General features: G+C 39.3%; 1 protein-coding gene across 3 annotated transcripts in view; it reads left to right on the forward strand.

Moving 5' to 3' along the window:
- The window catches only part of LOC149280628 (disks large homolog 2-like), a 522,250-nt gene that overhangs the window by 33,333 nt on the left and 465,841 nt on the right, over positions 1 to 23,076 (forward strand). For 2 of the 3 annotated variants that reach the window (XM_089500312.1, XM_089500313.1), the window contains exon 3: positions 18,307 to 18,457. In XM_089500312.1, coding sequence (XP_089356438.1) covers positions 18,307 to 18,457 — 151 coding nt within the window. Of the gene's footprint in view, positions 1 to 18,306; positions 18,458 to 20,519; positions 20,530 to 23,076 lie in introns of all 3 variants that reach the window. The other variant, XM_089500310.1, reaches the window with a different exon arrangement.

Consider the following 23,076-nt stretch of genomic DNA (forward strand, 5'->3'; position numbering starts at 1 on the left):
ATTTTTTTTTAATAAAAGCTATGATTGAGAAACATATTTTGGTTTTATTTCCTTCTATTTTCCAACCTGCCCCCCAGTTATGCACATCTGCCCCAGAAATGCCTTATACCCCCTATATGCCACTGTGCCCCATGATATGCCTTTTAACCCTATATGCCACTGTGGCACTTAGAGGGCTAAAAGGCATATTATGGGGAAGAGTGGCATATAGGGAGGTTTAAGGCATTTCAGGAGGCAGAGTGGCGTATAGAGGGTTAAAAAGGCATTTCTGGAGGCAGAGTGGCATTAAGGCACCCTGCCTCCAGAAATGCCTTATGCCCCCCATTTACCCCCCCCGTCCCACTTACCGTTACTTCTGAGTCTCCTGTCATGTAGCTGGGGCAGCGTGTATACTCATGCTGCAGCCGGAAGGAGGCGTGGCTAGCAGCGGGGGTTGTCTGCGTGCATCGCGCAGACCTTCCCCGGCTGTCAGAGATCAGAGTTCCCAGCGCCGGTGCCGGTGCTGGGAACTCTGATCTTTGACAGCCGGGGAAGGTCTGCGCGATGCACGCAGACAACCCCCGCTGCAAGCCACACCTCCTTCCGGCTGCAGCGGAAGTTGTCTACGCGAATCGCGTAGACATCTACACGCTGCCCCAGCTGCACACCGGGGACTCTGAAGTACCGGTAAGTGGGGCGGGGGGGGGGGAGACAGGAGGATCCAGGTCCCATGCAGCTGCGGGGGATCTGGATCCTAGTCGTCTCATAGTCAGACTTTGAGGTCTGATTATAAGACGACCCCGATTATAAGACGAGGGGTATTTTTCAGAGCATTTGCTCTGAAAAAAACCTCGTCTTATAATCGAGCAAATACGGTATTTGGCTATTTATGTTTAGATCACTGATCCTTCAGCTGCCTAATTATGAATATTTATGACAATAATATATTAATGAAGCAGCTACACATATAGAAGAGGAAAACAATGTTTATGATAAAGCAAACATGGTGTGGCACCATCCATGGAAACCGTAAGACCACAAAAGAGGACTGTATTTAGGGCCGGACTGGGCTTAATTAAGTGGCCATGGCACTTTAATGGCAGTGGCCGCCAAATGATGTACCGTTAACAGCCAGAACAGAAAAAAATAACGCATTGGATAACAATCTGAATATATGAGGATCGCTTCTATGACCAAAGTGAAGAATCCTGACATGGCTTGTTCATCATGGTCTTCAATCATTTCTATTCCTTCCGCTTGATACTTTTGTACATAAACATAATATCTTTCGGTGCCTGCTCGGAATAAACTAGGCAAAAACAAAGTTCGTTTGCCAAATACACTTCTAAGGTACTTATTGACTTAATCGTTCCATTAGCGCTACATTATCACGTTTTCTTCGACGGCTCGTCCGCAGCTACCTGTCTAATTGAGCATCCCCCATGTGTGGCGCATCGCTTTGAGTAAAAGTGCTTTGCCAAATTCAGTAATGAAAATAGCTTTGGCTGTGAGGTGCTGATGCTGATACATTAAATCATGTCTTGTCTTAATGATCTTTAAGCCAGTAGGGAGAGTAATTAAGATTTATCGCAAATGACTAATGTGTACTCTGGAATTTTTACTCATTGCCAAAAAAAATAAATAAAAAAATAATAATATTGCAGTTAAATGTTCAAGTAACAAAATATAAGCCATTTTTTCATTCTTTTTTTTAATGGATTTTGGATGGGTCTAAGCTTTAAAGTGGAGATTTTATAGAATGTAATATTTACAAAAGAGACTTTAAAAACTAGCCTGATTAAAAGTCACTGGCAACCAAGACCGTCTTAGTATTCAGTGCCAGCCACCCGGAGCTGTATCATCAAACAGATGGTCTTTTAATCAGTAGTCAATCGAATAGAAGAAGCTATTTAGCATAATTTTCCAGGAAATTAATTATTTATGTTCCACGTAAAGTGATAAGATATGCTGGAAATATTAAACACAAAAAATCATACATTAAATCTATTTAACTTACATCCTGTCTGAAACCTTTGGCTAAACTATATATATTTTTTCTATTGGTTCAAGGTCATATTTGCAATTGGGAATCTCAAAATTCTGGTTTCATTTATGGCAAATTTGCAGTTGAATGGACATACGTACAGTAGATGGTCCTAGCTGTAGAATGATCAACACATGGACATGATGCCTTCAAATATGGGATGGATGATTTTCTTTTTAACAAAGAAGAATATACAGGAATGTAACAGGTCATGAGGACAGAATTAGTTAGTTTTTGTTGATCTACTCGGGTCATATTTTGGAGTTGAGAAGAGATTTCCCCCCTTTGATACCTGGAGATCTAGAGCTAGTTTAGGTGTTGTGTTTTCTGTAGAAAATAGTCTGGGAACCATTGGCGCTGTAGTGCACATCCATCTACCCTAACTTCTGCACTAACTAGTTTTTATTGTAGGAAAGGATCTTTTACAGTTCTTTTGTCACCTACTCTACTATGATCCTCTGGATCCTGTCTGATATTTAGTGTTTAGTATAGGTTCTTGACCAATTACCATGAAAAGATGTCCCCAGAGGACCAATGGCGTACCCGGTACGTCATCAGTAAAAACTGGTTTTATGTCACCGCAATCAGGGGGTAGCGTCACCACCGTAGCCGATCTGTCCATGACTCGAGCAGTCAGCCTAAAGCAGATTCCATGTGATCGCTGTTACAGCCAATCACTTGCACGAATACAGCCTGAAGACAAAGGCAGTGCTTGGAAGACCCTTGTCCTAAGACCCAGGTTTAAATAAAAAAATAAAAAAAATAAATATATATATATTTTAATTTTAACCTGATGCTAAGGGGTTAATTTTTTTATATGTAATTTTTTATTTATATTGGGTAATTAATGTGTTGGGGGTTAGTTAGTAGGGAATTAGAGATATAGGGTTAGGTAGAGGTTAAAAAATGTAAAATATAATGAAAAAAATAAATGAAAATACAGATAAAATACAGAGTTAAATCAGGACAAACTAATGGATATATGCAGAGGTTGGGCAGAATGGTTTGTATCTGCTGTCACTTTCTATGTTTCTATATTTTTGGTACTTTGTAACATTTATACTATCTGTGGATAATTTATATGCATATAAAATGGTGATTTTTATTTTTCATAAAAAATAATGTCTTGCATATATCAATATAGTTTTAAAAAAAACCCTACTAAAAAAGAAAACATATATTTTGTGTGGGTACGCTAAATAAAAAAGAGGAAAATAAGTAACTGTTGAAGAAGGGCATAGAAAAACCCCAAAATCGCTCTTGTCCCACAGCGTAAAAAAGCCCTGGTCCTTAAGGGGTTAAAGTATGCAATAGTTTGTCAGCATTTGAACTGAACTGATTGGCGTCGATTCTCCGCAGCGTTAGTGACCGATAGGATGACAATGCCAAGCAATCTTCCGTCTCACAGCTGCGACCCCTGTACCTGTCGTTCCTCACCAACCATGGTGATTATCGGCGGATATTCAGAACAGATTGTTTTCGTTTTTATTTAGAATTCTGGCAGGAATTGCTTAATGGAAGACCGCAAGAATTATAATACCCTAATCAGAGGTCCATTAGGATGTTTAACGATGAATTCAGTAGCGCAGCCTTGATTGTTAATCAGCCTATTACAGACATGCTGTCTTTTTTCTTTTTTTTTTGCCACGTACATAATCCCCGGTGTTTGGAAAAGAGAGGGGCATGGTAAATATTTGTCATAATTTAATACCTTAACTCACTACAATTCCATTTAAATAAAACATTACATGCATTCTCATGGGTGTTAAGCAAATAGACCTTAACAGAACCGTTATACTTGCTCTGAAAGAGTAATCGCTTAAAAACAACTCAGCAGAAGTCTTTTTTTCCCCCTTTTTCATTTTCTATGGCAACAACCAATCGGTATCTTCTTTTGTGTCACATGACATTTAAGCATGCCCTGAGAAATTTCGAGCAAGATTTTGGACATCAAGCCAACCATACTAGGAATGATATATCTAAGACGGCATTTAGTTGCAAAAGTGCTCAAGTCAGCAGCGTAAATAAAAAACAGCACATTTAAATAAAAAAAAACCCCAGCATTATTACCCATTATGTCTTTGATTTTTTTTTTTATATCCTTTCTCTGTTTTTGACTACAGTAAACAGATATAACAGATTTAATAGGGCTGGGGATATAGCCATATGGATTGCATCACCATAAAACATCGGCCCTCCTGCTGCTGCAGGACTACATCTCCCATAATGCTCTTTCAGCTAAGGGGCTGGCTGAGGATTATGGGAGATGTAGTCCTGCAGCAGGTTGGACACCCCTGCTATATAATCATATTAATTGCACATCAGGCTTTTTAAAACTTTTTTCATTTAATTAATTTAGTTTGATTTCACATTGGAATCATTTTTTTTCACATTGGAATTTCCTTTTTGTACGATTCTAGGTAAATTCGACCATTTATATGAGTTTGCCCTTGAATTCCCAAAGGCTGTAATTTTTTGATCTCAATTTCACGGCACGGTAATCCTGCTCACTCTAGTTTATTGTGACCCCTGGAATATCCTCAAGGTCAATAGGGATTCTCCCTTCTCCTCTGCCTGCTGTGCCAACTACATGGAAAGGACATCGCTGCATCTATATAATCAATCAAAACAAAGAAACGGGAGACAAGAACTGATATACCGAGTACGGTATATAGATTCATAGCTGTGCAAACATTTATGTTTTAGAAGAACAATTAACATTTAAATGCTACATCCTCTAGTTCTAGTTTTGTCAGACCCGCTGAATGTATGGACTGTTAGTTGCGCTGCGGAAATTGTTGGCGCTTTATAAATAAAAGAATATCACCTGTCTATCTAAAATTGTTCATGCTGTTGTAATACAGGAGATGTGCCCCCATACTACATGCACCTCCATGACTGCCTATCATAGTTCTCTACAGCATATATTCCTATGGGTAAAAAAACATGTCCATAATGTCCATAATTCTTGCACAGTTGGTTAAACATTAGGAAAACGTTTGCTCGTTACTCTCCGCTCTCATCCCTGGATTCTGTCATCTATGATGGGTTCTCCTAACCTATCTGAATTATGGATGCCACTTCTCCCATCCCAGCTGGTTATTGACTTTCCCAAACCCTTACTTATCTTAATCTGTCCCTATCTGTAATCTGATGCCCACCAATCGGTTACCTTCCACATTGTGCCCATCTTTCCTAGCTTTTCTATGCACCTGACTATCTCCATAGACAAAGATTGAGGCAACATCAAAAAGTACCTGACTGTCGACCCTTGTGAGCTTTTGGTTGATGGGCAATACCTTTCTGCAGCTGTGGTCTATATCCCAAACTCGAGCCCTGACCAGCAACTAAACAGTTCCCAGCTATATGTGGTTATTTTACTTTAATTTCTCATGTTCCTATTATTTTATGTGTCCTACATGGCCATTGATATACTTAAATCACCGCAAGTGATTGATAGACGTAAATTACTGCAAGTTATTTAGCGTCGCGGCATCCATTTATTCCTACAGCCAGTGGGTTTTCCGGCTAGTCCGAGAAGGTTTGTGCCCCGGATTTCTTTCCCTGTAGATTTATACCCTTGATATACAGACATAAGCCTTTGTTGAATAAATACCGGTTTCAGGAATGTGATCATGTACCACGACGGTTTGCTGCGTCATTCAGTCGCCATAACAGTCGCCGGTTTCATTCAAAGCACAGCTAGAATTTAGTCTTGGTTCACAGACTTGCAGGCGATAGAGACAGCAGTCTGATTCTATATTCTTCTACTTAATAAGTATTTATTCATATTAATACTTCTGAACAGGGATTAAAAAATAATAATAATCTTATTAAGGAGTGCAATGTATCGGTCTTCTTCTGAACATGCTCCACAAAGAAACTCGAAATTCGAGAGACCCTTTTGCTCACACTCTCACTCACACTCTCTAAATGTTTCCTTCTGTGCCAACCACTACCGCTTCTGCTTCCGCATCTTCTTGATCATCTTCCCTCTCCTATCTTCCTTCTATCATTTTCTTTTTTATTTTCTCTCTTTTAACTTCATCCGCATCTCCGGGGACATAATTAAAAAGCCCCCCCCCCGTCTTGATTTTTGTCCGAACCCAATGGGCAGGGAACATAATTCATTGTCTTAAAAGATTGGGCCAAAACCAGAGACATCTAAACAAGCAAACATATTGTAGGATAGGTACATATAAAATGGGGTTCAATTATTTAGGGATAAAAAACACATTTCCACAATCATTACCGCCATTTTGCACTGCTGCTGTGCCTGCTTTTATGGATTATGGTTCTGATGACCCTCATCAAAATTTCAAGTGAGGGTCCTGGTAGTAGTTGCAATCCACAAGAGCTCATCCTCCATGTTTTGTATATATTTATATGAATATTTGTGTGTTTAATTTGTTTTATTTATTTATTGGGGTTTTGAAAGGTGAATAAAATAATGTTGGATTCTTGCATGTCAGCAGGGATTAGGCAATTGTTCCTGCATGCTGGCAAGTTTTTCTAAGAATATATCAGTTGCCGGCATGTTGTGCGTGTTCATTTAAACACGGGTTACCATGGAACAGGCAGCTACACTAAGCTGCTGGCTCCATGCACTGCTCACTGCCTACAAACAGGTATCAAATCGTTTCTTTTTCTACCCCGAAGAGAAGCTACTAATCACTAATCAGGGAAAGTGAAACACATCAGCTCGACTTAACTGCAAAAAGCCATACTGTGGGGGGAGGACATTGCCACCACATATTGGTTGTCCCACTTGGCCAATTACTTATAAGAGTTGGCACCTATCAATAGTTACATTTATTGATCGGAAGGACTTGTAGAATAACATGGATGCACATGGATAGAGTTCAAGATCGTAGGACCTTTGTTTAGATTGAGGTTCATGTGAGTCCACAATAGCAAAGACTGAGTGTAAACTCTTGGCTCTCTTTTGGATAATGCGAGTGCAGGGATACATTCATAGCCACCGGGGTGACCGTGCATGTAACTATTGTGGGGACCTATGTTTGCCCTGCTGGTATTGTAAGGTGAAGAGGAAGCTTTCTCTTCTCTTTTGACACAGACCTCCTTTATTTCAGCACCGAACCGGCTTTTGTCATTGTTGCTGACAGTACTGGAAATATGATGTCATATATACGGGCTCTATTTTTGTCAGTGACACATGGCACACACGTCTGCTGAATATAGAATGTGTGTGTGTGATATGATGGAGTACCTGTCATTCTCCTTTTGCTAGGCAGCAGGTCTTCTTTATACCTGCCTTGCCTGCACCCGCAGGAGATTTCATATACATATATAAACATTCTAATTGTTTGCATTTATGTATTGTATATTCTACTATATTCTACTAGCGTGCAGTTTATGTATTTAGAAACCTATGATTTAGCAAAGGTTTATGTTTTATCCTTTGTTTGTACCGTATATAGGTCTACCATCGTTGATTCTATTCTTATTGACTCATCAAATAATTTTCCCCAGAAGTCAAAATACATTTAAACCAGGCAACATTCGCTTTGGATCCCATTACTTCCAAATCTAGGACGCAATTTCCAATGCGATTATAGAGTTTTCTCCTTCAAAATTGAATTTTCTCTAATAACACCTTCAGGGGCATGTCCTGTATTTTCCTTATGCTGCGTTTGTCATGGGTTCCAAAGTGTGTCTAACTTTTTACGCAGACATAAATATTCCATGAATTTTGAAAGGAGTCCTTTTGTTCTTCATTATTTGATGTTTCTCATTTCTAGTAAGTTCTCTATCAAGATTAAAACTAACTAACTATACACACATATATATTTGAAAAAAACCCACCTAATGTGGATAACCATGGGGAAAAGTACTGGTTAACTTCCTGTTTCCAGAATCTGTGTGTTTAAATTGCTGATTGGTCAGTCTTTGTAAATGTGGGCGTGGATGAGGGAGGGAACGTCAGGACAGGAAATTGGTTATAGAATGTTAGCCGAGAAGCAGGGGTCAAGACGTTTAGATGAAATATAATGAAGTTTTATTTTACTGAGAGGGGGACAAGAAAAAAATAAGTGAACCCTTTGAAATTACCTGATTTTCTGCAAAATGTGATCCGATAGGCAAACACATTGTTGCTTAAGCTAATAACATGTCTTTAATGAACGCATTCAATAGAAGTATGTAATCAAGTGTAGCAAGTCCATCTCCTGCGATTCTAGTACTTGCCTGCAGCACATAGGAATCCTCAGCCTTGGTGCTCCACGCCGAGAATATAAACCAATAAATAAACCAATTCCTCCTCCACTCAGTAGCCGGTGCGGACCCCGAACAGCCGGCTTAAATCAATCGAAGCGCACCTTGATAACCATGATAATGCGTTTTGTCTTTCCGACACCGACTAAGGTTCTCTGACACACGATGCACTGTGCCGTATAATCCTGCTGCTGACCTTTTTAAATGGGAATTAATACATCTTTGATTCTTCAATGCTACATAGGAGTGCGCTTGGATATATTGAAGCCGGGTGGGTCCAACCTCCTTTGGCAGAGATAACCTCTAAGAAGCGCTTCCAGTAGCTGCGGGTCAGACCTGCACAACATTCAGGAGAAATTTTAGACTGTTCTTCCTTACAGAACTGCTTAGACTCAGCCATATTCTTAGGACGTCTGGTGTGTGTCTCTCTTGAGGTCATTCAACAGCATCTCGAATGGGTTAAGGTCTGTAGTAGATTTACTCTGATGTTTAGGGTCGCTGTCCTGCTGCATCACCCAACTTCTACTGAGCTTCAGCTGGCGGACAGTCACCCTGACATTTTACTGTATGATACCTTCATAAACTTGGGAATTCATTGTCCCCTCGATGATGGCAAGCTGGCCGTGAAGTAGCAAAACAGCCCCAAATCCAGATGCTCCCTCCCTTTTTATGCTTCTAGATCTCAGCTTTCAAATTAGTATTTATCAAAAAACAATACTTACTCACAAACAAAAAGTATAAGTAAAAGTAGATTTCTTAAGTGTATTTGGTAATGATAAGGTTTGTGTCTTTAACTATGACAATTATATGTTAGGGCTCTCCTGTATAATCTTCAATGCTGTACAGATCAAATGCCGAAAAAATGTATAAACTAGAAATGCTCCAAAAACAGCACCATTTGTATAGCAGATGTAATGTGTAAATTACACATGACCTGTTTTAACATACGGTAAAAAAAAATATTGCCTGACTAGAGAGATAACGGAACTTGGAGTGAATAATGTTCCTCAAGTGGTTTCCAACCAAGGTAACCAAGTCACCTTCTCCAATGCTTGGATGGGCACATCCACCATGAGCTGACTTCCATGAGAAGAAGTCAAACTTCAAGCTAAACATTTCTAAACAACTGTTTGTCAAATAATAAGTTAGTCTAAGGTAAATAATTTAATTATGCTGAAGTCGTGACAGTACCCCTTTAAGTTTTATATGCTTCCTTTAATTGTAGATACATTATTGTGACTTATATGTAGAACCTTGTGATGCCCAGCAAACCTTCCGAGCGCCATGAAATTCAGGGGCATCGAGAAAGGAGACAATAGAAGCTATTTTCTGTGTAGGCTTTCTACTGGCCTCACGTTCAATGTTTCCTGAGCTGGCACTGAAATACCATCAACTATCATGGACTGCTTAGAGTTAAGACCCATGGGATAAGATTTCTTGAGCACTTAATGTAGTGTTTTATATATTGATGTAGTGTAGCATGAAGTAAACGTTTCATTTTCTTCCAATAAACATCTTTTATCTGCAGATCTGAAGGTCGCTGTTTTAGACTTTCCCCGCTCAATCACCACACTGTGCTGATTCTTTATGGCAATGCTAATGAAGTCCGGCTGTAGTCCTTTGCCCCATAGACTTTAATTTGTCAAAGGTATCTTCTGACTGTGACAATCAATTGTTTGGCTTAGTGTGTTTGTCTAGTCGATTGGGCTACAATAATATAGCTAGGACATATTATTTTAATGATTATTATTTGAAAACTATTGGTTTTAAACAGAAAATAAGACATTTTTTTAAATGATTCTTAATAATAAAATATTGTGGGATTTCAATTTTAACTCGGGAACTTTCAAATAAAATGAAATAAACCGGAATTATTTTTATTGCTAAAATCCGCAAATCACAAAGTTCTTTCCAACATGAATGAAATCACCGCAGGTGCTAACAAGTCCAAGATACGTCTTAACCATAACAAAAAAATATAAATATAAAAATGGAATTTCAAGTGGGATTAAAGAATAACATGAATATATAAAAGTACTTTTATAAAAAGTTAGACAATGATAAAAAAATATGTTTCCCTAGTTACAACTTTTTTTTTATATAATTAGGAGACATTATCTACATTTTTTTTATATTGAAAAAAAAGAGATGTTTTACTCTTACTTTACTCTCTTTGAAAGCTGCATTTAGCAGATTGATTTTAGAATCCTTATTCACAAATGTATTTCTTATTTGATCAGCCTGCTCTTCAAGAGCTTTATTCTCAAGATAATTTGTTCCAGTCTTTAAAACCAGCAGGGTTATTGATCCGTTTGCTATCACAAATTCTGATGGGGTTCAAATTGGACTTCGCACATACATTTTTAAAAGGTGGATAAAGTACCAAAACTTAAAAGAAATGAAATATAAATTAGAAAAGGCGAATGGACAATATTTTTATTTATATATTATTATATTATACATCAGAATATCTGAGCTATTAGTTTTGGATTTTAACTTTATATATATCTTCCAAGCATATTTTAATCAAAAAGTGAAAAGCATCCCATCTTTTATATTAATAATAATAATAAAAACCCCCAAAAACTTAAAAAAAAAATGATTTATATAAACATGACAATAAAGAAAATAATCTAGATGTTTCAGTCCTTATTTGATAGATTTAGCAAACGAACAGAAACATACAAAACATAACAGCATGTTGAAGAAATAATAATAATAACTTAAAGGGGCTGAAAGTACAGGAGGGAAGTTAATTTCAAAGGTGGAGAAAAAGACCAAGAAGCCATAGTCTTAAACTAGTGGGTCATAGACTTACATGCAATAAAAGAAAGTTATTTTATTTAGAGGGTGGTAGATAAATGGAACTGTCCTGAATCTAAAATGAGACTAATTTAGAGTTTTTACATCTTTTCTGCAATGAAATTCTATGTTTCTTTGACATGAACCCAATAAGCCCTGGGAGCATAAAGGAACTTCTTCTCCGCTCAACATTCTCCCTGCGTGTCTTACCCCGAACTTTCCCGACTGAATAGTCAAAACTATTTGATTTGGGCAGAAATGCCACAATTGAATTAATGGTTGAGAACCAATCACGGTATTAACAGCTAGGAGGATATTTAAACCAGCCTTAAAAGAACCCCCCGCACTTCTGCTGCTAATGTACAATACATCAGTTCAGTTACTTTATTGTTATTTTTGGCAACTACTAACTTTTACTCGAAGTGTTACATTGTATAATTTACAGCGCATGACTTGGTAAAATCTGAGCCGAGTCAGCACGAAGAACACAGAAGGAGAAACATCGATATCATGCTGCACATTTAAAACTGCAGGTTTCAAAAGGGGCAGTAAAGCAATTTTTGTGCAACATTTCTTACAGAAATAAGGATTTGGTTCTTATTAGACTTGTGCATTCGTCTTCGGGCGAACATGGAAACGAACACGAAGAGTGCGTTTTCGTGTTCGTTCCGAAGACACGCCGAAGAGAAGACGGCGGCGGTAAAACGTAGGCGAAGACGAAGACACACACCACGAAGATCTTCGTGATTGTCTTCGTCTTCGTCTACCATTCCCCCCCTTCATCTTACCTTGTCTTGTCTTTGCGGCTTCGCGGCAGTTCCCGGAAGTGGAAATCCGCAGGTTCGCCGTCACGGGTTACAGGGCAGTGCGAATGAGCCTATTGGTCGCCTACAGGGACCTCCTCTGGCATCAACCAATTGGCTGATGCCAGAGAAAGACCCTGCAGGTGACCAATAGGCTCACTCGCACGGTCTTTGTAGCCCCTGACAGCGAACCTATGGATTTCCGCTCCCGTTAACCCCTTCGATGCTGCGTTAACACAGCATCGAAGGGGTTAACGGGAGCAGAAATCCATAGGTTAAAGGGCCGTGCAAGCGACCAATAGGCTCACTTGCACGGCCCCTTAACCCTTTAAAAAAAAGTTAACCCCTAACTAATTGAACAGGGAGGGAGACCAGTGGCATCGGCAGTGCCGATGCCACTGGTCTCCCTCCCTGTTCAATTAGTTAAATGTCCGTACGAGCGACTTTATTGGTCGCTCGTACGGACATTTAACCCGGCACAGACTAACTAATTGAACAGGGAGGGAGACCAGTGGCATCGGTCTCCCTCCCTGTTCAATTAGTTAAAGACCAGTGGCATCGGCAGGGCAAGTTGCAGCATTGGGGTTTTAAAACCCCAATGCTGCAACTTACCCTACCGATGCCACTGGTCTCCCTCCCTGTACAGAGTTAAATGTCCGTACGAGCGACTTTATTGTTCGCTCGTACGGACATTTAATTAATTGAACAGGGAGGGAGACCAGTGGGATGTGCCGGGTAAGTTGTAGCATTGGGGTTTTAAAAGTCTGCACGAGCGACCAACAGAGTCGCTCGTGCAGACTTTTAAAACCCCAATGCTGTAACTTACCCGGCACATCCCACTGGTCTCCCTGTTCTATCAGTTAAATGTCCGTACGAGCGACTCTATTGGTCGCTCGTACGGACATTTAACTCATAGAACAGGGAGACCAGTGGGATCTGCCGAACAATTACGGCACCAGGAGTATAACAGTCTGTACGAGCGACCCTATTGGTCGCCAGCAGGGGGCTCCCCCTGCTGACGACCAATAGAGTTGCTCATACGGACATTTAAACTCCTGGCGCCAGAGCGGCTTTAACCCCGTTTTAACCCCTTAACCGGGGAAAACGAAGAAAACCCGAGCACGAAGAATGTCCGCGAATATTCGCCCGAAGAGAAGACAGGACCAGGCGAATATTCGCGGAATACGAAGTTTTTTTTTTTGCCGAAGACGAGCACGAAGACGAACACGAAGAGCCCCCTGGTGCCCAAGTCTAGTTCTTATGATCGAGGCGTATTGTGGCTAAGGGATACATATTTGGGGGAAATAATGCTCCTCTTAGAACATTGTCTTCACTCCCTTTCTTAGGGTGATGCGACTCCAGACATGTGAGGTCACCTCATGTTCTGCCACCCCATGGCCAACCCTAGATCTCCTCGGCAGCCAGCCATTCGAAGGAGGCTTTCAGACCCCAGGGCAGGCAGCCTACCGTGAATGTCTCCAGTATTCTGGTAATCCGGTCCAGCCCTGGTTGAGAGAAAAAATATTAATAATCTCTCGCTTTAGGGTAGAATGTAAGGCACTAGAAGAGACCCTGCAATTGTTATCTCCAGTAACTTTGGTCCAAAGATGATTGTGATGTGAAGCCACAGAATCCAAGTCCCTGCAACACTTATTATAAATAATCGTGGGCTTTTGTGGACCAATACAACAATGTCCATTTCTATATCGTATGACCTTAAAATGTGTTAATTTTCACAAAATAAAGCAGGATCCGGTTTGCGTGAAGTTCTATACCACTCGATATTGTGTGGGCATTAAGAAGCCATGATCTACAGCTGGTGGGTCAGAGGTTTAGATGTAATGTAAGAAAGTTTCACCTTATAGACAAATGGAACAGCCTCCCAGCAGAAGTGGTAGATGTTAGTATGGTAAAAGAACTTAAACATGCATGGGACAGGCATTTGGCCCCCGAGTCTAAGACGAGACCAACGACTGATTAAGATCAGAGTCTTTACATAAGGAAAAGACTAGACGGGCCGAGTAGCTTTTATCTGCTGTCAAATTCTATGATAAAATTAACAAAATTAGAATACAGTTAAATTGGAAGTGGAATTTAAATCCCTGGAGAATATTATATGCAGGGATTCAGCAAAAATTACTTAAAATATAATGGAAAGGCCTGAGATACCAACATAATGCTAACATAAGATGATCTAAGTGGAAATTTGTTATGTCCTCAACTCAAAGGCGCTCACAGCAGGTTAACCAAATAAACCTTAGCAGATCTATCATTTTATTATTTATGCTAAAGGTTAAAATCACATAAAACAGAGAATGTTTTAAGAAGCCTTTTCAGTTTCTATGACAACAACTTATCGGTGCCTGTTTTTATGTCACATGATGACCAATCCTAAAAAATAAAAATAAAAAATATAATTTAGCAAAAAAATCTACACAATTAAGGTATTGTTTTGGGGAAGGATTTCAGCATTTGAGCAAATATTACATTTTTTTCCAATGCTGGGTATGCTATATATTTTCATTTGCTATGAATTATCTTTATGAAGCGTTGACCTATCTCACTTTGTTCTAATTAAATAATTATTCGCTAATAATATCATAGTTAAATATAATTAAATTCAAGAGTTTGATTAAAATGTAATGAATTACAATAAATAAATGAAGTCGTTAATTCACTCACCTCATCTGAGTTTCACCTGGTTTCTTCTCATGGAAGTCAGCTCTTGGTGGATGTGACCCGCCAACAAAACGAGAAGGTGACAGGTCTGCTCGGTACAGCGGTACTTGGATGGAAACCACTTGAGGAACACGGACATAAACAGCTTGTGTGGCTCCACGCCAAATCATTCACTCCTGGTTCCATTATCTCCGCGATACTTTTTCTTTTTTTATTTTTCCCTTTCATACCGTGTGCCAAAACAGCTCATGTGTAATTTATACATTACATCTGCTATAAAAACGCTGCTGTTTATAGTTTACAATTTTTTGGCACTGGATCCGTACGGCGTTGAAAATGATACAGGAGTAGCCCTCTCGTATAATTGTCATGGTTAAAGGAATCTGTTGCCTTCACAACTTTTATCATAACTAAATTCACTTAAACAAAACTTCCTGAAGCTTGAACTTTTCGTTTTTGTGATTCCCCCCCCCCCCCCCAAAGAATACTTGGCTTTAGAAGCTGAGATCTCCATCTGGGTATGGAGCCTCTCAACTAGCATTATCTAATCAATGCCCTGTCCTGAAATTCTTTGCCTTCTCCGCACCATTAACTAAAGGATGGAGATAACAATGGACAGGAATAATCATGTAGATCCGGAATAGGGCTGATTTTGTCGGTTCCTAATACAAGGGAAGACAAAGCACTCCTCATTGTAATGTTGTCATGGTGGCTTTCCGTGGAAACTAGTAGGTAAAGAAGTGTTCGTGGAGAGAAGATGCCAATTTTTGTTCACTATAAGTTTCGATGAGGAGATTAGGAACATTTGGGGACAAAGTCAGCAGCATATTCTGGGCTTGACTGGCTAGGCCTAGAATGGCAAGTCGGCATCCTCAGGGACAGATCGACTTGTTGGACAATCAGGTTCTCCAGTGATCAGAGATCTCCTTTATAACCAATCCATTTACTCTATGGTGCTTTGCTGGCACAGACCTGCATAGCATTTCTTCCTCCTGATGAGTGACTTTATGAGGTAGAGCGTCGGGATGTGATGTCATATGCCAGATCGCAAAAGGGGCTGTTTAGTACAAGGACAAGATCTGAGTTAAGCCAAGGACAGTGCCGCTTACAAATTCACCACTAAAACAAAGCTGGTCATTTAAAATAATCAGACATACTTTCCATTCCAACGGTGCGCTTCTCCCCTTTGTTAACGTATTGTTCTCATACTGATAATTGTTCCTTTTTAACTAAAAACACGGCTCAGCGTAGAACCTGTTTGAAAAAAGACCTACTTGCAACTAGAGACTATAAAGCTGATTTAACATACAGAGCCATCCTCATTTTCCTGCACAAACGGCCACATTCTTAATTAAAAGTGGCACTACTGGGATTTAATTACTTATCTCGCACAATAAGGTGATTGGTAGCATTTTACAGCCGAGAGTTCACTACGCTGAGATAAAATGACTTTGGCTGTTCATCTGCTGCCAATTAACATCTATCATTGGCTGGTCTGAATCCAAGCAAATCTATTAATTTTGCTGATGGGTTACCATTAATATTGCCCTTTGGGGAACAAGGGTAACTTCTAGCTTAATGAGCACATAGCTGCTATTGTCTGAGTCAAAGAAACAAAGTATATCAGAGAATACCAGCGATAAATAACAAGGTTTCCCAAATCTTTAATTTAATTATATGAAGTTAATTAAATACGGTAATTGTCTGTTGACTGCAAACTTAATCAGAGACCATATAGTTTTTAACGGCAAGAGGTGACAAGCAATTAGGCTTTTTTATTTCCAAAAATGTGTTTCATTATTTAAGAGATTCAATTCTTTTTTTTTCTGAAATAATATATATTCACGACAAGGTGCTTAACTGATGTAATTGATGATTTATTAAGTGGCGATGAGTTAGTTTCTCTATTTTCTATTAAGTTCTTCTGAATCACATCTTCCTGGTCAAATTTTGCACAAGATACATTCTTGGATTTTTTCTCCCATTGTACAGCACTATGGAATATGATGGAGCTTTATAAATATATTATATATTAGCCTGTATGCCTAACTCTGTTTTTTCCCCATTGTGCTATTTTCACAGTTCTACAAATATATATATTTTTTTAACAAACAAGAAAAATGATAAAAAATACAATTATATACATCAACCCCTACATCCAGGGAGACATACAAGGGATAACCCTCAATAATAGAAATTCAACAGACAGGAATAGCTATATATATATATATATATATATATATATATATATATATATATATATATATATATATATATATATATATATAAATAAATATATCCCCTATAAATACATATTATTTAAAACCTAACTTTTAATCTAACAATTAAAATTATATTATAGTAAGATACAGCTTTTTCTGTTTGATCATATACAGTATGCAGTAATGTGGGTCAGAATTCACAAAAAATGGTTTTATCTCATTTTGTTCCAATAAACTCCCTTTATCTGCAGACCTGGAGGCGGCCATTGTTGTCAGTCATTTTGGATGACTTTCCAGCTCAAACACCACACTGAGCTGATGCTTTATGGCAATGCTAATGAAGTCTGTTCCTCTATAGAATTTCATTAGCAGAGGTCTTCTTTGCTTCTTTACAATGTCAGAAAAGCCTTTTCTGACATAAGAACTAATACTTATAAAGCGCCCTTCTCCCAGGGAATTAACCGTATCGGCAGCTGAACAATATTACCTAAGGGTCCAGGAAAAAGCAACGCAAGTTGTCACAGGAGGCCGGGGGCAAACTACACATACTGTGTACAGCAGGGCTATATTATCCAAAGCACAACCAGGTCCCACCGGTACAAGTGGCCCCCAAGCTACAAGATAGCTGCCAAGGTGAGAAGCTAGCCAAGCTACATGTTCCTGGTCAGCTGGAGAGATCTGATTCAGCGCTTCAACTACTCCCAAAATAATGATGAGCACTGAATAGAGCTCCTCTCCAAATTTAGGACACTATTCGCTAAATGGGAATAAAAGCCAGCCCTCAAAATGTTATAGTGCCATTGTTGCGCAGTGCATTTGAGTGGTGTAGACACAGAAATGTTTTATATTCTATTTTATAATAAATAGACCACCACCGTGTCTCTACTACTCTCATCATACCCTACGATCTTGTGATAATAAGACGTTTTCACAGAGCCAAGTCACATTTTTTACGCCGCTCTGCGAATTTCTGGCCAGTGACATCATTATGCGGAACAACAATTATTCAGCACTTGGGTGTTTTCTTTTTAATCTGTGTCTGATAGGCATGTGTATGAACTGCATATTAAATGGGAGAGAAGCCTCCATGTGGATGCGTCTCTGCAGGCCATTTTATATTCGTCTCTGTATTTCAGAATAAATTCACTCTGCCTTCCTATGTAACAGAGCCACCGGAAATCCAAGAAGGGTGCTAAGTAGTTCTTCAATGAGAGGGAAGTGGAAAAGTAGAGAAGTCCCAGCAGAAGTGGTAGAGGTTAATACAGTGATGGGCATAAGGATACCCCAAACAAAAGACAACATAGGACAATTATTACCTGTCATATTCTATTATTTCTGTCTGTCTTAGAGTAGTTATTATAATATACAGGATATTGTCTTATTTTATATCATTTTAGTATTTTTCTAAATTTGAGTGGGAATAGACATCATTGAGGAGACATTTCCCAAATTCTAGATTTTACAGTTTTGCAGGCATACATTTTTTTTGGAAATTAAGTTAATTGTCTTTTGTTTATTATAATGTCTTTCTTTCTATTTACAGATATACAGGAATTTTATGAAGTTACGTTACTGAGTGCGCACATAAACGAAGAAGAAAAATTAGCTGAACTGAATCATGTAGCAGAATTATACGAGAAAAGCAATTCTTCGTCTACTGGCCGAGAGAGCTTACAACGAGCCTCAGAGGTACCGTGCATTAAATACATTCTGTGTAATGAAATTTCACATTTACAGGCAGCAAGACTATGAAGTGTGTCCTCTAAGGTGAGTTCAGGTGAGCATTGAAACTATTCTATAGTATATATATGGACAGTAGTACTGCCCGGTGCCCACCATTGCCCTACATCTGCTTAGGAGTTCTAGGGGTCATAGAGACCCTCTTGACAAAAGGACCAATTGGCATTACTGGGAACTTTGTGAGTTTCACCCAGAGTCTCCAGATAAAGTGTCACTTTGCTGGGGTCTTCTGGTCACTCTGCTCCATCTCCTGGATACAGGAGCATGGTTTAGCCATGCCTATTACCAGCACCATATATACAGTAGCTACATAGAGCTGGTCTCGCTTGCCACGTCCCTCGAGTGGTCAACCTCGTTCATGTGTGCCCTACAAGAAGTCCCTTCCTGGGAGAGGGAGGACTTCAGGTAGCCAAACCTCAGAAGTTTCCAAGTATGCCGAATGGTGAAATGCCACCAAACATAATAGCCATATTATTAGTACGCCAATAAAGAAAAAGCAAGTGTGTATGCGATGGAAGACTTGGTGATATGACAACGTTCTGCATCGTGGACACATATATATGGAGGGTCTATATCTTTTATTGCAAGCGAACACATACACTTTGGATGAATAAAGTATCTTTTTAATGGAGTTAAGCAGGATTTTGTTTCTTTCCGCTTTTTAAGAAAATTGACTACATGGAAACATAGAATTTGCCAGCAGATCAGACCCATTCGGCCCATTTCTCCTGCTCTAAAGACTCCAAACCTTAATCAGTCTATCCCATGCATGTTACATTTCCCTCACTATATTACCCTCTGCCACTTCCACTTTGTGGTTTTGAATATTTATCTTTGTAGAAATATCCTATACAGATTTCATAATAATTAGTGCCAATGTTTTATAGTTTTTAAAGTTTTCTTTATAGTTCTGAGGGTTATAGGGTTGAGCTCATTTCCCAGGCAGCTTTTCTGTGTGCTGTTACCATTGTTAATGAATTGTCCATAGTGCTAGTTGATCTATATACAACCTTTTAAATTGTAATCGTTCCATACCGATGAATTAGACTTGGAACAAGAACTTGTAAAACCTTAACCTAAAATGTCTTTCTTGCTTATGCAACGAGAAGGGTAAAGTTGTAACACAGACCAAGAGTTTGTACCGTGGCTCTCTGAAAGGACCATCACCATACCTGGGAACTATCTAGGTTTGGTCTGGAGGCTCCGGGAATTAGAGCTAATTACGAGGCTCCAGTGCAGACTTTTTTGCCGGCGGGTTATGTTTGGCCCTCACCACCATCCTCGTCAGCCATTAAAAAGACTGTAAGCTTGCAAGAGCATGGCCCTCTTTCCCTTCTCTACCAGCACAGGCTTCCTTAGTGCTCCATGACTAGAAGAAAATATAGAAAACGGAAAAGTGAAAATGTGCGCTAAAATATACTCAATAAATAATGCCCAACAATAAAAACAATTATAAATATAAAGCAGACACTTCAAGCTTATTTCAAATGTAGCAAGATCAGTTCTCCTTCATAAAGGATCAGAACCTCACAAGGAAAAAAAACAGAATAAAGTGCATGGTGCAGTATAGTCCATATCAAAAACAGACATATATTCATAAAATATGTATTATTCTCACTCTTTGGTGAGCAGTAAACTTCTCAATATATCCAGCGCTTTTGATCAGATCTCTCAGGTTTCTGTATGAAGTATGAGAGGTCAAACACCACCGGTCTTCATTCTCGAGTAGAGCAACGGAGAAGCGTCCACGGAAACAGAATTTATTACATATCATAAGTGCATAAAATATCTTACAATTTAAAAACAATGACTCCCCCGGTTTCCTCCTCCCAAGTCCTTCAAGCCGTCTCTGTATAGAGCAAACGGTTCTACAACTCGTTATAGAAGGTCGTCAATCCTCTCCCACAAATAAGTTTGCCTTTTGCAGACTTCAGCTGGTGTCCACATCTTCACTTTTCCATTTTGCGTTAAACTAATGTGTAGCAAAAACCATTGTCGGTGTAAAACCACACATAGTACAGTCATAGTTAAGATGAGAAAAGAAAAACCACAGGAGCCATCGCTTATAAAGCTCATGTTAGTCTTCCAAAGTAAGCAGATGAAGGCTATTCAGATCTCCTGGTACCTTCGCAGTGGTGGCAGACAACATTTTTAATATATATAATGTTCAAAATGATACAATCTTTCTTGTTCTTTCCCACAGTAGTTAACAAATGGAGTACAAATTGGGGTGATGGTGAGAATTCGCAGGAAACCAGGTGAAGAGTTGCTGTTATGGCCTTTCTTCCACATTATAAGGATGAGGTCTAAGGTCCTCATTTTTAAATTGACCAAGAGCTTGTGAAAGGGGTTATTGTCCATTGCATTAGCAGTTGTAGACAAATCCGCAAAGATGTTCAGCTCTTTAAACCTATCTGGGAGAACAATCTGTTGGCTCACCACAAAGTATTTGAAAGAGTGTGGATATCCTTCAATAAAGCCACAAAGTATGCAAAGTATGAAGCAACTGCACTGGTGTCCCTCTATTGTGAGAAATATGTCTGGATCTATCCTCTAGATCCATCATTTTCAGCTAGTAGCACTTGAACTTTGCTTTACCAGCTCCATGTTCTGGGCAGTGACATCATTGTGTGCCAGTACAAATTCCTCCATCTTGTGTTCTAGGCGATCAGTCCGGTCACTCATTTCTCTGATCTCTTTCTTGATATCAGTATGTTGCATTATTGTTTCTGGATCGAATCCTGTATCCTCTGGATCAACACAGTAGGGACACAATATGTATATAGGTTGAACTTGATGGACTTTGGTCTTTTTTCAACCTTATGAACTATGTTACTATGTTCTGGAGAAGTTTTTTTTATGGCTTGATCAGACACGGATCGATTGACCTTTTCAGACATTCTCTTCTCCGTCGGTGTGAGACGGTATTCACAGGCCTCTGACCTGTCGGTTTCTTCACCACCATCGAGGGCTGTTGTTTTGAAGGGTAAATGCGCCCTCTCTGAACTGGGTCAGAAATTCGAGCCATTTTCACTGAATTTTTCATTTGTCTAGCCATAGCCATCTGTAACAGGCATGGCTCTTCCACCTTAATTGTTATTTATTATTAATCCGAAGTAAATGCTGCTTTGACACTTTTTACTCGCTACGAATAGCAGAGACTCACTCACTTGTGAGTGTCCATTCTGTTCCAATCTTCCAGGAAAATACTGGCTAGCAGGCCTGGACTGGCCATCTGGCATACAGACTCCATACTCAATATGCCACCCCAGCAGCAGATTGGGTCATGCAATGTGTGTCCACCACTGGATATTCCTGGCCGTACGCTTCGTGACAATAGAACCGTACCGTACAGCCTCTCGTATCTGGCCGTCAGCTGCAGTTATGTTATTGGGGGCCACCGGCTATAAAATGCCAGGGCCACTTTGTGGTGCCCAGTCCGGCCCTGCTCGCTAGATGACATCTGCAAGACTGAGCATTCACCGTACTGCTAGAAAAATACCTTATGGTAACTACGTAGATTAACAGTCTAATAAATGGAAATGGAAAACAATGTTTTGCTTATTTATATTCATAAATACATTAATAATACTAAATAGTTTGAATTTACACACATTAGGCAGAAGAAGCTTAATCGGAATATTCAGTTGTGGCCATTAGAACACGGAGAAAAAATCCTTAATTCAACAATATTTTAGTGAAACCATTCTTTCTGAGATCCGTGGACATTAATAATTCATGGGTTTCTATTCATAAAACAGACACAGCTGTTAGCCAGAGGTATCATCTTTGAATCTCGTAGAGTCTTTTCTTGACACCGACTTGCCAGAATCTGTGTTTCCATAGCAACCCGGGTAAAAAGTAACAGGACATTAGAGTTATATATGTGTAAACTATAATTAAGAGAACACACTGATTATTCTAAATAGACAATGGCGTTATTTTACCTTTACGTACACGCGGCTTTCACAAAATCACTAGAAATACGGTATAATTATAACGCTGATAGGCTGGGGTGGGAAACCTTTTAAAAGTGCAAATAAAGGTGTAGAGTTTGAAATCGGAACAGTGACCGAGTGTCAATCAAGGTCTTACGGGTTCTAACGCAAGTTGTCAAAAATCTCAAAAGCAGAGTTAAAGGTTGGCAGATAATCCCCTCCAATTATTATCGGCATGGATTGTGACCTTTGGCATCATTGTTTAACCTGTATTCTTCATGACATTTTCATATATTATAATTCACACGAATCCAGGACCCCCGAGCGTCGCACGTAACACCTTCCGGTTACTGCACATAATGTTTATATGTTGTACTCGATAAATGCAAAGACCAGGCATGATCACTGCTAGACATACAGCTGCTGATGCCACCAACAAGGCGAGGTTTTGACCCCGTTGGCCATTCATCAGTACCAACAGTGAATGTAATTTTCATCAGCGAGACATCATTTTGACCCTTATCACACTTAATGTCCAGTGACATTCATTCCACCAACGAGACCAATGAGGCAACATTCTAGCTTTTGTTATTGTCATCTTTTTAAGGCAGGCGATGAACAGCAATCTTTTCACC

The sequence above is a fragment of the Sceloporus occidentalis genome, unplaced genomic scaffold (genome assembly GCF_023333645.1).
Source record: "Sceloporus occidentalis isolate IW3139 unplaced genomic scaffold, rSceOcc1.0.p SCAF_151, whole genome shotgun sequence".
Lineage (NCBI taxonomy): Eukaryota > Metazoa > Chordata > Lepidosauria > Squamata > Phrynosomatidae > Sceloporus > Sceloporus occidentalis.